This window comes from Toxorhynchites rutilus, chromosome 2 (genome assembly GCF_029784135.1).
Source record: "Toxorhynchites rutilus septentrionalis strain SRP chromosome 2, ASM2978413v1, whole genome shotgun sequence".
Taxonomy (NCBI): Eukaryota; Metazoa; Arthropoda; class Insecta; order Diptera; family Culicidae; genus Toxorhynchites; species Toxorhynchites rutilus.
The window spans coordinates 245103319-245122606 of record NC_073745.1 but is presented as its reverse complement, the minus strand read 5'-3'; the positions used below and the strand labels follow the sequence as shown (position 1 = coordinate 245122606).

Sequence of the window (19288 nt, the reverse complement as noted above, 5' to 3'; positions counted from 1 at the left end):
CCTTGGAGAGGGGGGAGGAGTGTCGAACCAATAAAGAAACGTTAATCAATCTCTAAAACAGACAGACAGACAGAAATTTATTTATATATATACTTTTTTTTTTGATATTTGTGATTGTTTCTGAAAATTTTTAGAACTGTTAGGAAAATTTCTAATAAAGTTTAAATTTTTTATCTAAATTTCTATTTCTTTATTTTTTAATATGTATTGACGTGGGACTACGTCTAACCGGAGTATATGGGGGGTAAAATGAAAACCTAAACACAGAACATGCAGGAAAAAATGAAAGATTCCGAATGCCTATAACTCGAACATTTCTTACTGGATCGGAAAGATGTTTGCATCAATTGATAGGGAATATTTCTACGCTTCTATCGCAATTAATGAAATGTTATTTTTAATTAGATAAACAATTGAAAAACTGTAAAATGGTGAGCGTTTTCTAAACGCCCTAACTACCTCGTTTTGATTGGCTCGATTTACGGTTTCCCCAACACAGCCATCTAAACCAAGCAGCCTTGGGGAAATCGGCATTGCAAAAACATGAAATCGGGGGTATGTTTGTTCCGACTGAAATGTGTTTCCCTAACACAGACTTCAAATCCATGGAGCGTGGGGAAATTAGCATTGCACATAAATGCAAGTCGGGGGTATTATTGTTCCGACTGAAATGTGTTTCCCTAACACAGACTTTAAATCCAAGGAGCGTGGGGAAATTGGCATTGCAAATACATGCAGGTCGAGGGCATTTTTGTTCAGACTGAAATGCGTTTGCCTAACACAGACTTCAAAACCAAGATGTCTGGGGAAATCGGTTTTGCAAATAAATGAAAACTGCGAGTACTTTTGTACTCGCTTGTCTTTGTGTAGACTGTAATATGTTGCCTCACCACGGTCTCCTAAACTTAGGAGCCAGGGGAAATCGTGCAGACACTAGAGACGAATAAACTTTGAAATTTAAAGCCTCTATAGTATAAATAGTAGAAGTTTAAGTTGTTTATTAGTTATTGGGGGTACTTCTGCCCGCATGTTTTTGTACTCCGAAAAGTGTTTTCCGAACACGGATTACAAAAGCGGGTACGAACACAACGCTTTGTCTCGGTTATTCAAGATTGCATTGAACGATATGCCTTCATATCTTATAATGCTTATTGATTAAACAATAAGCGTTCGACATACATGTCAAAATCGAAACTGGGTGCCTGAAGTTCATCAAATCAAGCAAATTTGCGGTTCGAGAAGTACGTACACTTGAGAGATGCAAACTTCAGAGGGAAATGTAAAATAAAATAATCGGTTGATAATTCATCCCAGGCATCCTACCAAACGTAAATAGATTGTCATTAAATTTACTTGTAACGAAGAACATAATCTATCACAATGCATGAATTGACCTCACATGGCATTATACAAACTTTTTACTCACAAAGCAAATATATTGAATTCGGAAATTGTTTAATTTAAATCAAAAATTTAATCAGTACAAACAAATGATTGCTAAGCTAAGGTCGTCCCACGTCAACCTTGCGGTTATATCATGGATATAACCTACCCATCTTTTTTTTTATTTTCTCGTGGAAAATATTTGTTTAAGGTTTTTTTTAGATTCAGAGTGCGTCTACTATTGTGTTCCACGACAAATTATGAAAAAAATCTATCGAAAATAATAATTTTAAAATTGAAATATTTTTTTTGTGTTTCGAAATTTTGGGTTTTTTAATTTTTAGATCCATTTAAACATAATTTTCATTTAAATGTATCTGTTTTTGACATGTGGTTTTTTCAGAATTTCAGAGGGTTTTGCGGTACATTTTTGGAATAATTTGAAATTTTGGAATTATTAAATTGAGTTTTGAGACACAGTACTGCTTCGACGTTCCTGTTTTTTATATTTATGATTTTTTTCATAATTTATTGGGGATTGAACGTACTATTTCAAGACAATTCTTGAATACAGCTATAAAAATGGATTATGCGTTGAAAAAGTATATTGATTTAGAAGGGGCATGTATTGAAGGCGATAATATTAATTTAGATGACGAATAAAGTATTTTCTTTAAAAACGCAAATTATTGGTATAAATTTGACAGAATGTATTATATGTAATACATTCTGTCAAATTTGAACATAGAGTTGTGAAATAAAAAAAAGGGTGGATTATATCTATGATATAACTGCAAGGTTGACGTGGGACTTGCATATATTTGCAATGCCGATTTCCCCAGACACCTAGGTTTAGAAGTCTGTATTAGTTAAACACATTTCATTCGGAACAAAAATACCCCCGATTTGCATGTGTTTGCAATGTCAATTTCTCCACGCTCCTTGGATTTAAAGTCTGTGTTAATGAAACAAATTTCAGTCGGAACAAAAATGCCTCCGACTTGCATGAATTTTCAATGGCAATTTCCCCACGCTCTATGGATTTGATGTCTGTATTAGGGAAGCACATTTCAGTCGGAAGGAAAATATCCCCGACTTACATGTATTTGCAATGCCAATTTCCTCACGCTCTTTGGATTCCAAGTCTGTGTTAGGGAAACGCATTCAGTCGGAACAAAAATATCCCCGACTTTCATGTATTTGCAATGTTTGTTTCTTTGTTTTTAAGAGGCTTTAAACTTTGCAGTTCATTCGCCTCCAATTTGCAATGCCGATTTCTCCAACACTGCTTGGTTTTGAAGTCTGTGTTGGGGAAACCGTAAATCGGGCCAATCAAAACGAGGTAGTTAGGGCGTTTAGATAATGCTTAACATTTTGCAGTTATTCGATTGTTTATCTAATGAAAAATAATATTTCATTAATTGCGATAGAAGTGTAGAAATATTCCCTATCAATTGATGGAAACATCTTTTCGATCCAGTAAGAAAAGTTCGAGTTATAAGCATTAGGAATCTTTCATTTTTTCCTGCATGTTCTGTGTTTAGGTTTTCATTTTACCCCCCATATACTCCGGTTAGACGTAGTCTCACGTCAAAAAATGAAAAAATTGTGACAGCGAGGCGGTGAAAATTGTGTGACAATAAACATTTAAAATATCAAATCTCATATAACATCTAAACATGGACGAATGTAACAAAATTTGTAAAAAAATAATACTTAATTGGTTCCCAAATCTGACCAAAGAAGTCACTGATAAGAGGTATCCACTTGAAGTCAGACCCGGACTGCATGAGCATTTCCCAACAAAGTTTCCGCATCTTTGCCAAAAGACTGAGGATTAGTAACAGCAGCAATCAAGTAATCAATTATTTTAAAATGTTTTTCCAATTTTCACCGTCGGATTTTTTTTTATTTTTATGAAATCGATGAATGATAAAATCGTAAATTTAAATTCAGAAGACTAAAAATATCAACACCTATTCTATTTGTAAAATTATCCAATTTAGTATAAAAAAACATTCGAAATAAAAAAAAATAGTTTTCGATGGTAATTCTATCATAGTAATATGAATGAATATTTTTTTCAATTTTTTCTTTTCCAAGCCATAGCTCTTTAAGAACCAGAAAATCAGAAAGAAATATTATCTTCGTTTCTAGTTTGCAAAAAATACTTTTCATAGCGCTGATTTGGGGCTACAATACAATACAATACAATAAAAGATTTTAGGAAAATTTAAAAAAATGCTACAAAATCACAAAAAGATGGAAATAAAAAAAATATTGAAAATTTGTTAGATATTTTCGTACCGCTTTCGTACAGCTCTCGAAATATTCTGAAAAAAAGATCACCAATTTCAACACATATAATAAAACATATCTAGAAAAGGTGCAGAATCAAACTTAAATACTTAAATAATCTTTTTGATGAAATTTTTTTTGATAATATTTCTCGATTAGAAGATGCACAATCAGTTTTTTTTTAATTTTTATCTCGAAACTATCGAGAATGGCGTGCAAAAACAGGAAGTGGGTTATATCTATGATATAACCGCAAGGGTGACGTAGGACTATCGTTGATTTAGAGATCATTTGTTTGAAGTTGAATCTAAATCCATTCTGAATGAATGAATAAATGAATATTTGGGGGACTTCGAAAACGAGAGCGTTACGTTGGAGGCACAAGGTTTTATGCATCCAATATAGGATACGAAAAACCTTGTTCTGAAGAATAATCTTCAGAAGCTAACCTGCTAACTGTACTTGATTGACAAATCACAAACCCAAATGTATTATATGGATATTTTATGGATAGAAAACATTAAAATAAACTCTTTCGCTTGTATGGAACTGGCAGATTATTTTCCAGCAACGATTAGATATTTCCACATTTTCCTCGATACTGGAAGCCCACCAGTGGTTAATACTAACTCGATAACCATCTGTTAATAGTACTTGATTGAAAAATATTTGGTCACAGTGTTACATGAATAGAAACATACCGATTTGGTGATTTCAATAGCCCGTTTTGAAAGCAATTTTAAGACTATTGAAACAAGTTTTTGGATCAAAAAGTAACAAGTATAGAATGCGTAGACATTTTATCTTTCGAATGAAGTTTTTTTCATACCATTTCGTTCAGTTGTTTAGGAGCTATTAACGCTCAAAATCTCGGTCTCCGGCGTAACGCTTTCGTTTTCGAAACTTTGATTTTACACCCCAGTATAGAAATGAAAGACGTAGTCCTACGTCAAAAATCGCTTTCGTTCGTTCAAATATGATCTTTCAGGAAACATTTCCCCCAGCGGTATTCTATTGTTGTTATGTGCTACAAATCACGACACAAAAGAGAATGAGACAACTCTGCATCGGCTCGCACTTCATTGCACACCAGCATGCAAGCAAAGCTATCATATACGCTTTTGGTCAGAAAGCTTATTTTCTTCTTTGCCTCTAACATATGCATATCGACCTCTCCATGCATCATGAAACAGCAGGATCGTACGGACCACGCAAAGCGAAAGATTCATATTCAGCTAATGTAGCAGATCCTGATTTTTAAGTCTCAGAGAGTGCAAACTATATGATTATTTAGCTCGACAGAGGCTAAGGGAAGGGTAGACAGATTATATTTTCCATTTTTAACGCCGCTATCCCTTGAAATGTGTATATTCATATAGACCTCACAGTTTTACTAGCAACACCGCTCCAGTGAGAAGCAAAAACTCTCGGGTTTTATCTCTTTTCCCAATCGCTGCTCTCCGCAAATGGTGACGTAATGATGACGTAATTTTTCTTGTATCATTTATTGCTTTGCACTTGTCTGTGCAGTGGGTTTCGCTATAGTAAAATGGGACGATATACTTGTATGTTCAAACTTGTATGCAGGCTTCGAAAATAGTGTGCCATGTTTGATACAGCTCGAATATGCAAACAACAGTCTTCGTTCCTCTCTTAGTTTAATCACTAAATGTTACAAAAGTGATTGCTGACATTCATACAAGTATCTGAATGATCCTCTCATATTTGGTTATATGTTCGTGAGAGTTTACTTGCATGACACATTGTGTATCATTTGATTTTGATCGAAATCCAAACACTGCCGCTGACAGAATGCCGGAGGCCAAGAGTCCGTGCTGCGTGGTTGTGGTTGGGCGATGCAGGGTTGGAGCAAACCGCAAAGCGGGTGAAATATGAGCGGCAGGGATGCGTCGCATCGGCACGGAATATATAAAAGGGAATACAACGCATTGAAAGCGAAATACACTGGATGTAATAAGAGGATCACATTCACGTGCGTTACAAACTCTGCGGTCGTCTCGATCCGCTCAAATAGTCAAAGCACGGTCGTTTCGATCCGTTACAAACTCTGCGGTCGTCTCGATCCGCTATAAAACACTGCGGTCGTCACGATCCGCTTTTAATAACACCAAACGCGGTCGTCGCGATCCGCTTTTGGTAACACCAAGCGCGGTCGTCACGATCCGCTTTTAATTTTACCTAGCGCGGTCGTCGCGATCCGCTTTGAATAACACCTAGCGCGGTCATCACGCGGTATTTTAATAATATCAAGCGTGGTCGTCACGATCCGCTTTTAATGAACACAATTACGATCCGTTCCATCAACAATGTACATCATTACACATTTTCCCTTCATTTAACAAAAAAAAAAATGAAATGTGAGAAAAATACTCGTGTTCAACCATCTTTCTAGCTACCAGCGATAACACAAAAATCACAATGACACTTTTAATGAATACGATTCCGATCCGTTCCATCAACAATGTACATCACTACACATTTCAAGCAAAAAACGCACATCACTACACATTTTCCCCTCATTCAACAAACTAACGAAATGTGAGAAAAAAAAAACACTCGTGTTCAACCATCTTTCCAGCTACCGGCGATAACACAAAAATCACAACGATGGGACGACAGCCATTTTTTTCTCACTTCCACATATTTGTTTTTTTTAGATTTTTTTTTGCATTTACACTCCACACCACACTAAAATAATCAGCAAAACGGTTAATTAGCTGCGACGAACACAAGTAGTTGTACTGCCAGAAAATTCCAGCTCCTGGCAGGATCGCCAATGTGTGATTTTAGCCACCAAAAAAGACCAGCCATTTCGGAGATGCTTTATGCTTTGGCCGCAGAGCACACGTCTTGCCCTCACCGCTGACCGAATGCCGTAGGCCAAGGGTCCGTGCTGCGTGGTTGGGTTGGGTGATGCAGGGTTGGAGCAAACCGCAAAGCGGGTGAAATATGAGCGGCAGGGATGCGTCGCATCGGCACGGTATATATATAAGGGAATACAACGCATTGCAAGCGAAATACACTGGATGTAATAAGAGGATCACATTCACCCTCTACACAGTACTCCACTTTCGTTATTTGTTGTTTCTAGTATATTTGGAAGCTTAATTTAAAATATATTTTGGATTGTGTGACATGTACTCAAATCTACGCTCCATACACAAACCAGTAAAGTTTTTTGAAAAAATGCGATGATTTACAACTGCAAAAAACTAAAAACTAAATTGTACATATTTTGGTCTGACATTGTATTTCCCATTGCTATTTTGTAGACTCTACGCATTCGTATCAAATCTTGCAATAAGTAGCAGTCACTCAAAAATCGAAGGATCTCGGACGTTATATTCGAATAAAACAATGGTGTTTTAAATAAATGTGAATATTATAATTTAGGAAAAATTCATAACAACCTTAACAAATTCTCTTACATTTTAACAAGTCTTTTGGAGTAGGAATTACCACTACATCGGCACGTTGTGATACGTGAAGCAGGTTTATTCCTGGTGATTGTGTTCATGTTCGTGCCCGTGGTAGTAGTGTTTCGATTCCTGCTCGTGATGCTTATGTTCATGGCCGTGATACATATGTTTCATTTCCTGCTGCTGCTGGTGATCGTGCTTAGCTGGTGCTTCCTGTTTTACCGCTGGTGCTTCGTGTTTTACCAATGGTTCATGCTGGACCTTCTTGATGACTGCGTTGAATCCGTGCTTAGGATCGGCCGTGTACTCCACAATTCGGGTGCTGCCGTCGGAATCGAACAGAGTGTAAGCTCCTTTCACGACATCACCATCCCGTTCCTCCCAGTGCGTTTTGTGATCACCGGTATGTGGGTCCTCAACGCCATAATCGAACTTGTACTTAGCCTTTGCATAGTAATCATGCGGAACCTCGTGCACTTCTTCCTCGTGCTGTTCGACTTTGTGATGTTTCTCCGGGTGGTGTTCTTCAAACTGCGGAACGTGAACGCGATAGGCCGAAGCGGTGACCGCTACACAAGCGATGAGGCATGCGAACTGTTGGTAGAAAAATAGAACATGTTTGAAAAATTAGCATACTTCACGGTGAAAAAGGAAATTTACTATTCCACTCACTTTCAACATGATTGATGGGCTGGCTCTTTGGTTTGCTGCAGTTACGGTTGTTGTCCAGTGTTGGATGACTCTCGATTGAATGATATAATTGAAGCACTTCTGCTAGTTTTTATAGCAAAAACAATAGAAACCGAGCCGTCGCGTTGCTGGCTGGGAGAAATGGTTCAATTCGAACTTTTTCGTGCCGGCTCAAACCCCGATGGCTTTTACAGCGCAGGTGAGCGCGCTAAAGATTATATAAAATACGAAAAAGTTATCGAAAGAAGAAATCACTCACGAATAGAGCCGGCTTCGTTTTCGGTATCGTCTGGTTGAAGTCTAATGAAGTCACAATAATATAATTAGCACTCGTTTACAATCAATTTGTGCACCGTATTCGCATCACAGATGGTATAAATTTTCGCAGATCCGTACCAGCTGCAGCTGGACAGAGGAAAGCAAAGCATAGGAGAGAAAAGAAGCTTCAAAATAGGAAATAGCCACCGGATGGCGGATGGCTGCGGGTGTCACCACGATGCAATTGGTCACGTCAGGCTGTTATGTCGCTAATGGGTTGACAATTTCGGCGTTAGAAATGAGCAAATGCGTTCAATTTTTGCAAAAGGAAATGAAGCGTTTGTTCACATTCTGTTGGATGGATGTTTAGCATATATTTTGACACTTTCATAATCATTTTATGATAAAAATTGAGAGGAAAAAAAACTCGCACAAATACATTTTTCTTATGCGCTATGAAAATTTTCATATCCCTTTTTTTAAATATAATTTCAAGTGTATGAAAAAACCAATATTTTCAACAATCATTAAAAGTCTTAACAGAAACCAAAACAACGTTTGTTGTGCTACTAAAAGAAACAATTAAATATCGATTGCGTGATTATGTGCGATGGTAAACACCTACCCATCCTGTCTAATGTTGGACATTTTGCATAACAAAAAAAAAGCAAATTACCGTCAAATTTTCTTTGAAGGTGTTTCCCTGTGCCAGAGCCCCTAATTGGAATAGTTTGAATATCTATAGTTACTCAAAATGGAAGAAAACATATTACCTGTTACTGAATTCTATGAATTGCTCATACAGTTACCAACAAGTCATCCACACATCGGAAGATGAACACTTTTACACGGAAAAAGTTTTTTTAACAACAACTTTTTCATGTTTTTTTTTTGAAAAAACTACTAATCTAAAATTTTGTTCAGAGTCAAGATAGCGATACAGTGTATTCGACAAAGTTTTAATAAAATTAAAATTATTTTAAAATTGAATTATCTTCTATAGTTTCTGGAATATGTGGCATTTTTGTATAGAGACTCCTGAAAATTATATTTTGTATGTTATGTAACATTTGTGTGCGTGTAAATTGTGACGTTTGATATGTTCTTCAAATGTTTTTAAATAGAGAAAAGTTTGCAGAACATGTCATTCGCGATAATTTACACATGGAAGTGTTACGAGTAAAACATTAGTAGTAGTTTTCCCAAGAAAAAATTTGATCATTTTTGAGGAAAATGAATTTAAAGTTTTAAAATATTTTTTTGTCAGTGTAATTTAAAAAAAAAAGGTTTGTAGTTTTTACCACTGACTGACGTTACCACTGACTTTTTTTTTATCAACCATACAAATAAAATCGTTTTGTCGTTCTGTCGAGCGTTCCTTTCTTCATACACTCTACAAAAAAAATAGTGGAACATAGTGAGAAGTCGAAAATTTTGAGAGATTTTTACAATTATTACATATATTTTTGTTTACTTCGTGGAAACAATTACAATTATTTTATATATTTTTGTTTACTTCGTGGAAAATTAACATATAAAGTTGGGATGTACATCATTTTGAAGCTCCAACTTTCAGGTATTAGAATATTTTAGGTATATACTTTTATCTTCGTGCGTGTATGTGTACCGGATAACAGTATCGATAATAAATAAAAATGGTTTTTTTATGTTTTTTCAACGATTGTGTAGACTAACACAATTTTGTGCTAACCAACTCAATATCAAATCCCATTACACTTATCAAAGAGTTTATTGAATATCATCTGGTTCCACGAACGTTCCTGCACGACATTTCCAAACAGAGATTTTTCTGTTTAAATTAAAATTTTTGCCTTCGTCTTTGATGGTGAATAATTCAAAAAACTATGATCACATCACAAAACGAAAAGCGGTTCTAAAAACATCATTAAATTCTGTACAAGGTTAATTTATTACTTTGCCGAAAGAAAATTATTTGAATTATTCGCATCGATTTCCAAAAAGTTCCAAAACAGATTTTTTGTAGTGTTCGAAAAAATCATCTGTAATCTTGCAAGTATTACAGTAACTTCTAATGTTAGCAGGGGAATTTTTAGCCTAGTGTTTGCCCTAAATAACTGTGATCGTTTTATACTAATACGTTCCGTCGTTTTTTAAGCCTATCGATCAAAGTTTGGAGTAAATTAGAGAGGCTCTTCGTCGCAAATTGTACCGTAAATACTGAATGCTATACGTACTCTCAGAATGAACGATTCATAACTTTCGTTCTCATGAGTTTGTTGGTAAGATTTGCGTGTATGTGTTGGAATGTGTATGTATACGTAAGTGTATCATCACTTCTTGCAATGCTCGTACCTCGTTCGGATTTCGGTCTAGAGGTCTAATTAGCTTTTACGTATTGGAAGGGTGTTTCAAGTTGTTTTTCTGGCAAATTTGAAAGCCATACGACGAATATCGGAGCTCATAAAAACGATTCTTAAGACCAAGCAGACCTCCTGATCTTCCTGAAATTTCCTTCTACTTGCACTGTGATCACGCGTATTCTAGAGCTTGCCACTCAGAATGCATTCAAGGCGTGTTATTTGGCATAGAAATCTCAACTAAGTACTAATAAAAATGACGCAAGTAATACTACGTTGAGACGGCGAAGTTCCTCTAGGAACGTTAGTGCCATTGAAGAAGAAGAAGACCTCCTGATCAGGAGTAAACACGGCAGTTTTGATCCCAGCTTGGGTGAGGATCCACCGGAGATGTGGCCAATGAGCGTTTATCGAGGGATACCATGAGGCCTGGCATACTTTTTTGTTGTCATGTCCTACTCAACGTTGGCTTTGGATATTTTCATCTGGATATCAGTCCGGCTCTGTCGTTTTGTCTTCAAAACATAAATATGAGGTATCTAAAAAAAACCTTGATTGATTTTACCTTGATTGATGGTGCCGGTTTTATCCCGAATGGACTTGCAATTTCAAAACAAAACTTTTGTAGAATCACTTCTAGAAGCAGCGATTCTCTCTTGCCTTTGCGAGAACAATACACGGAGTCATATGTCGTAATTAGTTTCTTCATGTCAATGCACGCATTGCACTTAGTATTCATCGAGCTTCCAGCAGCCTTTTTCGGATTTTATTCATTGAGCTTCCAGCAGCCTTTTTCGGATTTGACACACACTCGGTCACATGTGATCAAATATTTGTTCCACCAGCACCCACCGTTATTCCACATTCCTTACCCACTTCAATATATCTTTGACAACCCATAAAAACAACAAAAATGAAAAGATTTGCAAGTGTAAATTGTTATGCTTCATGTTGTTTAGTGTTGTCCCAGTGGTATCGTGGACATCTTCCATGCTTCGCCATGGTAACACACAGATGCATCGATAAAAATGAAACATCGCGAGAATTACGGTTTCTCGAATTCTCAGTCAAAACCGTTAAAAAGGCTAGAAGATTGCCGCATCGGAAGGGGGCAGTATTGCATAGATAATTGATGGAGACAGTCTTGCGACTGAAACGCGAAACCAGATCACATATAGCATTCCAACGGAAGTATAATATTCCTTATAAGCCGGCAATGATAGTCCAGTTTGGTTTCCCTACATGGCTCGGCTCGATGTGTTGATTGCAATTCCAGATTCACAACGAGTGGAATGTTCTCTCGCATCCACAGCTCGAAGGGAAACAAAAATGACACAATGAGCTAAATTGGAAATGTGTTGTCTTTCTCAATTTCCGGAAACGATGTTGCTTCGAAGATCGCCGAACGGGAAGTGAAAATTTTCTCCAAAGGACATGCAATATTTATACGTTACCGACAGTGTAGGGTAGAGTGGCACAAGATTAGCCACTTACCGCGTTTGTTGTAATTGATTCATGCTATTTAACATCTAGAATACTCATTCCATCACTGCCAATTATAAACCTGATGTTATTTGAAATGAAATACTCGAATTTCCAAGGAATTTTGAATATTTCCGTCGGCAGTTCAAAACGTAGGGTGGGGTAATATACCATAATCCTTGGACAGAACACACCATAAAAACTTGGTTAGTCGTACTAAAACAAACGAGCACAGCGCACACAGTGGGCTTACAGGATGCCCGTAATGCCAATCTGTTTTTTTATCGATAAGTTGATACGTTTTATTTTCAAATCCTATACATAATCGATTCATTTTTTCATAAATTTATGAATGTCAAACATTAATAGAAAAATAGCTTTTTTTTGTGATTCGATTATGTATTGGATTCGAAAATTAACGTTGAAAGTGAAATTGCGATTATATATAATCGAGTCCGACCTGTATTTCATAAAATATATCTTCATACTGGACATAGCTTATTCAAACTTCATTACTTGGATAAAATTACAAATAAATGGTGCAACACTAATAAGCTTGTTGCAATTTCATCTCATTAAGCAATCAATTAGACCCACTATGCAACTAACATCATCAAAGCAAAGAGAGAAAGTTAGAACCAAAGGGCTGACATCCCTATCACAACCAACACAAATCGAGCGTAGGCTGCGTAGAAAGGGATCAAGCGTACAAGTTTCATTTGTTCTTTTCGTAATGTAATTGTGGTCAATTCAGTCGTGCTGTCAACTTCGCTTTGTTTTTTCCGTAATGTGAGTGCGGATTGGAGTAATTTCTATGCTTATGATTTTCTATGCGAGCTACAAACAATGGCGACATACCAGGGCATTGGTCGAAACGAATGTTTGTTTTTGTAACCTGCGTAACGAATATTTTTTTCTGAGCATTCTGCCCCAATCGTTGTTTTTACAGTTTTTGGCAAATTTTTTGTAGAATATGACAAGTTGGTCCAATTTTTAGGTGTGATCATGAAGTTCAATGAGTCGTTGTGGAGGTTTCACACTGTATCCTGATATTTGAACATTGATTAACGGCAAACCTTACGAAGCAACTATGAATATTTACAGATGAGCCAGATGCATTAGTTTTTCTTAATTTGTCTCTTATTTCATTGCACACTGGTCCAGGAGGTGCATTTAAGTGGAAATTAGCATTTAGACCTCGACTGTTATTCTCTAGACAAAAACTGTCTTCTTCAAAGTTGTTACATATGATAGAGCGCTCATTTTTATGTTATCAAAAATAGGGTGACCAACATTGTAGATAAAATATAAAATCCAACTTTCTTATCTTTATAGATAGAGGTAAACATAGTTCGACAATGTTGTAATCCCATTTGTTTGAGACATCTTTGTAGAACAAAGTTTTTTTTTATCTCTTGAAATAATCAATATAGCGCCTATTTTCTAAGTTGCGTTAGGGTCGCCATGAAAAAAACTGTTTTTATACTCTAACTTTTATATTTCAAATTCTACATACAAACTGTCTTCGAAAGATTTTGAGAACTTACTAAAACAAACATTTTGCGATGCAAAACTTGTCAATATCTCAACTTCACTCAAAGTTCTTGATATTTCTTCCCAAAAAATACGCTCTCATCATTTGATTGTCATTCTTTCTGGGGCAAACATAAATGGAGTTTATTGGCGGAATTTGAAAGAGCATATTTCATTCTACATGAAATATAAAAGTTTATGAAAAAAAACCGTTTTTTCATCGTCTCCCTAATGCAAATTAGAAAAAAGCGCTAAATCGATTATATTAAGAGATAGAAAAAAGTTTTGTTCCACAAAGTTGTTTAAAATAACTGGGGCTTCAACATTGTCGAACTATGTTTACTTCTATCTATAAAGATAAGAAAGATTTTTTATTTCATCGACAATTTTGGTCACTCTATTTTTGATAACATATAAATGAGCGCTCTATCGTTTGTAACAATTTTGCCGAAGACAGTTTTTGTCTAGAGAATTACTGTCGAGCTCTAAATGCTACTTTCCTCTTAAATGCATCTCCTGGACCATTGTGCATTGTGATGAGCATGTTTGTATACTATGGATATGCGAAAAATATTACTGCGAACTAAAAAAAAGTAATATATCATTTTACATGACTAGTCCAAAGATTTTTAACAATTAATGGCTTGGGCCATTTTACCTCACCGGTGCGTTTTGTACCGTTCTCCTAATTACTGTGCCAGGATGGAATTTACGTCGCAAATATTCTCTTTGCGTTTTCTCCTTCGTTATTTCTAGTCTCGCGACTGCATAAGGCCGCGGTGACACTGCTTGCAGCTTCTTACGAAAATGTGGCTGCCCGAAATGCTTGCAGTCGTGAGAAGTAAATAACTACAGTGGGGGAAAATCCTATAAGCGCACCTGGGTTTTCTGAAAATTCTAGATATATAGTAGATAAAACCATTCCTTTTTTACGTAGTGATTTCCTAATGACTAAATGTGTACTAACTTTGTTGTTTAAGTCATCATTGGTGCAAACATATTTTTTTACTAAAACATTTTTAAAATTATGGTGCGAAATTCTCATTAGCGCAACTGGGATTTTAAATATTTTCCCACCAATATGTAAACATCTTGGCCATTTTTCAACACATCCTGGTAAGGTTGTAACGTGAGAATGAGTTAACCACAATCAGCTAAGCAGTGAAGTAGCGCAATTGAATATGAAGCACGATGCCGAAAGGAAAGTTCTTGGACGAAACTGAGCGGAGATTAATAACCGAATTGAAGGATATTGGTTTAAGCAACCGGGAGATAGCAAAGAGGATCGATAGAGGAGAAACAGTGGTCCGGAATTTTTTCAAGAAGGGCCCAAAATATGGCATCAGAAGAAAGAACAAAGGTAGCTGCAAAATTTCAAACCGCGACCGGAACCGCATCATTCAGCTTGGGGAGACTGGAAAATTTAATGCTTCGGAAATAAAGCAAGAACTGGACCTTCCCATATCCAAACGACGTGTTTCCCAAATTTTGCGAGGATCTGGACATCTGGTTTACACGAAGAAAGAAACCAAAGCAAAGAAACCAAACCTCACCCCAAGGCACATTAAAGCAAGATTGGATTTCGCTAAACAGCACATGGATTGGAAGGCAGAGTGTGATGAAGTGATCTTTTCCGACGAGAAAAAGTTCAATCTTGATGGTCCCGACTGCTGCGCGTATTATTGGCATGATCTACGAAAAAATCCCGAACTGAAGTTGAGCAGGAATTTTGGTGGTGGAAGTCTCATGGTGTGGGCTGCGTTTTCAAGAAAAGGGAAGACTCCTATCGCCACTATTTCGACAAGGATGAACTCCGACAACTATGTAGAGCTACTGGACAGTGTTTTGGTGCCAACTACAAAAAAAATTATGGACGACAACTTCATCTTCCAGCAGGATAATGCTGCCATTCACGTAAGCAATAAATCATTGTCATGGTTTTCCGAAAGAAACATTCAGGTTATGGACTGGCCAGCTCGTAGCCCGGATCTCAATCCCATCGAGAATCTCTGGGGAATCCTGGCAAGGCGAGTCTACAGTGGTGGACGGCAATTTGCAACAGTTCGTGAGTTGGAGAGATGTGTAAGGGACGAGTGAAATAAAATTCCACATGAAATGTTGGATAATCTGATTGAGTCAATGCCAAACCGTGTCTATGAAACTATTCTGAAAAATGTTAAACCAACCAAATATTGAATGCTGTCATTTTCATGTATAAATCGTTCTTTGAGAATAAAGTCTGATGTGCGCTTATAAGAATTTCTACCTTGAAAACACGTTTTTCTCATTCTGAATAACTGTTGAGAATAGGATTGGGACTTTTCTTGGCAAGATAAACTTGATGTTCGAAGGTCATTTAAATCCCATGAAAATATTTTGGAAATATATATCTAGTTAATCTTACAGCCAAAATATACATGTGCGCTTATAGGAATTTCTCGCACTGTACATGAAATTGAATTGGCGTGGTTACATTGCTTCCTCTCGCTTCGATCGAAATCGTCTGCTTAGAGCGAACTAAATAGTTTGTTTCTTTTTGTCAGTGATCGTGTAACCAAATTTTCGTGCGTATGCCGATGCAATGTCATCGGGGCCTAAGTTGCTCGTTATTGACACCACGGGAAAATGGAAATGCTTCGAATTTTCAATAAATTTAAACCATTTACAGACAAGAGGATTATAATGTATAGCATATCAAACAATTGTTAGAGAATTTCCGATTCGATCGGTATGCTAATCGTCAGAATCCGTTCGCAGCCATTAGTTATTACCGTTAACTTTATTTCATAAAAACGTGACCTGTTTTCTGATTTGGCACACTTAATGAAACATCATTTACATGACATTTTGGCAGAAGACTTCTAACTAATCGATTTGATTATCTCTGAACATGTTCGGGTTATAGTTTCAGATGTTTTTGATTTCGGGACATTCAATTCTTGCTCATCTACTGAGAATCTTCGCTTTCGATTTCGGTGCCCCTGTTCATACAATTGTAATATACAATCCTAATATGTCATGTTTGTGTTTGCCCATTCGACCAACCACTTATTTTGAATATGATATATTCAATATGATATATGTAACTCAAAAACCATGGTTTCAATAACACTCTGATATTTTTGTGTATATATTTTATTCATTCAATCCTCTTGTAACAATGTTTTACGAGTTCAGAATAATAATAGTTAAGAGCATTCTGGTCGATATGTTATCATGAACATCTAAGATCATGTCACGAACGATCACAAGTGATTACTGAAGCACGGAAAGTGAAGAAAAAAAATCCGCGCTAGTATTGAAATTAATGCCAAATAATTAATCGATTACATTCTCTTGCTAAATTGAACCCATTCACGTATTTTTACTATGACACATTTCCGCAAACAGCTCCAAAATTACTCGGATCGTTGAGCATGGACCTGAAGCCGTTTCGCATTCCAAAATTTGGTTCGTTTCATGCTTGCAACGGACACAGTGACCCAATTTCGGAATGTCGCATAACACTGATCTTTCATTTCTCCATTACATTTATTTTCCTTATATACAGTTCTCCCTCTATTTATGCTTGTGATTGGCGTTTGAAATGAACATATGAGCGCAGTATTCGTCTTAATTCGTGAAAACCAAAACATGCATTATATTCGTTGAATTTCTGATGATATATACTTTTATCAACGACGCACCTTCAGAAGAAGACTCAGAGACCGCGAAAAACGAAGGTACACTGTAACGCTATATATGCAATTGTCGCGCACAGCTCACGATTTGGAGGCTCGGTTAATGGCTGTCTCTCGATTTCTGACCATACTCAACATGTTCCATTCGGATTCCATCACGATTTTCAGCACTCTAGGTTCCTAATTACCTCCGTTGGATATTTTATAGAATTTCATTCATGACTTATATCAAGTGGTGTGCAGACATATTTAAGATACTTGTATTTCTGGCGGGAATTTATCTACCTAATTTAAAATTGAGCCAAATTTGAATTAAGTTCGTCGCTGGTTGTGAACATGTCTTCTAATTTTAGAACACTAACATTTCTTTACAGGCCGTTTCGTGCATTCGACCGACTTGTTAGTTAACTTCAGTTATGTGTGTTCTAATTGCTAATGCCCTGGGATTATTGAATATAAAAACAAATATTCATGGGATTTAGTTTCCCCTAGGAATAAGATCACATTCCGTCAACATCCTCAATAATTTTTTTTCTTGTTGAGATGAAAGATTCATACAAAATTGCATGTATTGATCACCTCCCTAGAACTGTATCTTTGCAGCTGGTTTGCGTGAAAATGGAGACGAAGTAAATTATATGTAATAACGTATATAACGTTCCAACAAAAATGTGGGCGTTTAACAACAAAGATTTAAAGCTTTCAAACGATTCACCGCCGAATTTACACACTGAACTCGATGCGTAGCAAAACGAGAGCTCACTCAAGCGTTCATAATGGCACCGAAAAAAAGGTAACGAAGTGAATTTTTGTTTTCAAGCTAAGCTTTTCTTAGGAACGCAAAGCTTTTGCAATCGTTCCCCGGTTTGACAAATTGACCGGTGGTGTTTGAGTGCATTAGTCGTCACTAATTGAGTTGTGGACCTAAACTCAACCTATATAAGAGTAGTTTCGCCGAAATGGACGTCATTCGATTGCTGCAGTTTGGTTGTGAGAAGCCAATGAATATGTTTAAGGTTAGTACTTTGTACTGGCGTAAAATGACCATTTATGTAAACATTACGTAATGTTCTTCTTTTAGTTCGGTTGCATCGTATTTGTCGTGGCGATAGCCGCCTCCCAGGCATACCTTCACCAGGAGCAAACGAAACATGCGGCTGCAGAGCATCATCAGGAATCTGAGCACGGAGATGATGCCCACAAAAGCCACCACGAGGATTATTTCTCCCATCCAAAGTATAAATTCGAATATGGAGTCAAGGATGACCATACGGGAGACCACAAGACTCACTGGGAACATCGTGATGGAGATGTCGTGAAGGGACAGTATTCGCTGCACGATGCTGATGGTTCGGAGCGTGTTGTCGAGTATACCGCTGATCCTCATCACGGGTTTAACGCTGTTGTGAAGAAGGTTGAACATGCTCATCAGAAAGCTGAACACCACAGTGCGCCATTGGTTGCGGATGATAGCAACCATCATCATCACTATCAACATTATCATCATCAACCGGAATATTACAGCCATTAGGAGAAGTAGATATGTTCAACTGTGAAGAATAGTGAGGGAAATTGCGGAAGTGTTCCCTAAGGAATGTATTGATAAGTCTTGTTCTAAGATACAAAATCGATTAATATTTTGAGTAACAATAGTCACAAAAACTACAGTGCCGTATGTATAATTCATTTAGATGAAAGGATAAGCCTAAAATTACTCTTGCATTATAATGTGATATCGTAGAAACTGAGATTTTTCAATTCCTCAAAGTAATTCCTTATAATAGCTTCTCGTTTACAAATACGTTCAATGCGGTCATACCCCGTAATTCAACATACTTCAACAGTTTTGTCAGATTTACGACGTGAGTGTCCAAAATGAATATCCTTTTTTCATTTTGACGTAGGATTACGTCTTTCGGGAACATATTGGGGTACAAATTGAAAATCGAAAATCGAAAACATCGTGAAAATTGTCCAATTTCAAACGCTTACTGCTCAGTCATTTCATGATGGATTGATGAATTTTTTGCATCAATCGATTTCGGTACTTCATAACATTTTTTTACATTAAAGAAAATAATATACGTCATGAAACTAACTATCGAACAATTGGAAAATCTCAACCCCTATCGTAACGGAAATACCCACTTCTGATTGGTCGAATTTACTACACATGCGGCGACTC

General features: G+C 36.7%; 2 protein-coding genes across 2 annotated transcripts; one reads left to right on the top strand and one right to left on the bottom strand.

Annotated features, from left to right (window-relative positions):
• Positions 1–7196: 7196 nt before the first annotated feature.
• LOC129766783 (histidine-rich glycoprotein-like) lies at positions 7197–7802 on the bottom strand. Its single transcript, XM_055767380.1, has 2 exons — positions 7794–7802; positions 7197–7715 (listed from the first exon to the last, which is right to left on the bottom strand). Exons 1-2 carry the CDS (start codon positions 7800–7802, stop codon positions 7197–7199), a joined length of 528 nt encoding a protein of 175 aa, XP_055623355.1.
• A 10260-nt stretch (positions 7803–18062) lies between these two features.
• On the top strand, positions 18063–18634 carry LOC129766782 (histidine-rich glycoprotein-like). Its single transcript, XM_055767379.1, has 2 exons — positions 18063–18119; positions 18185–18634. The coding sequence occupies exons 1-2, from the start codon at positions 18063–18065 to the stop codon at positions 18632–18634; spliced, it is 507 nt and encodes a 168-aa protein (XP_055623354.1).
• Positions 18635–19288: the final 654 nt, after the last annotated feature.

What these genes read in the sequence shown, in the direction of transcription:
- LOC129766782 (XM_055767379.1), top strand. Translation starts at nt 18,063, where the DNA reads ATGGACGTCATTCGATTGCTGCAGTTTGGTTGTGAGAAGCCAATGAAT. An exon ending in AGCCAATGAATATGTTTAAG is followed by an intron (nt 18,120 to 18,184) that starts GTTAGTACTTTG and finishes TTCTTCTTTTAG; the next exon opens with TTCGGTTGCATCGTATTTGT.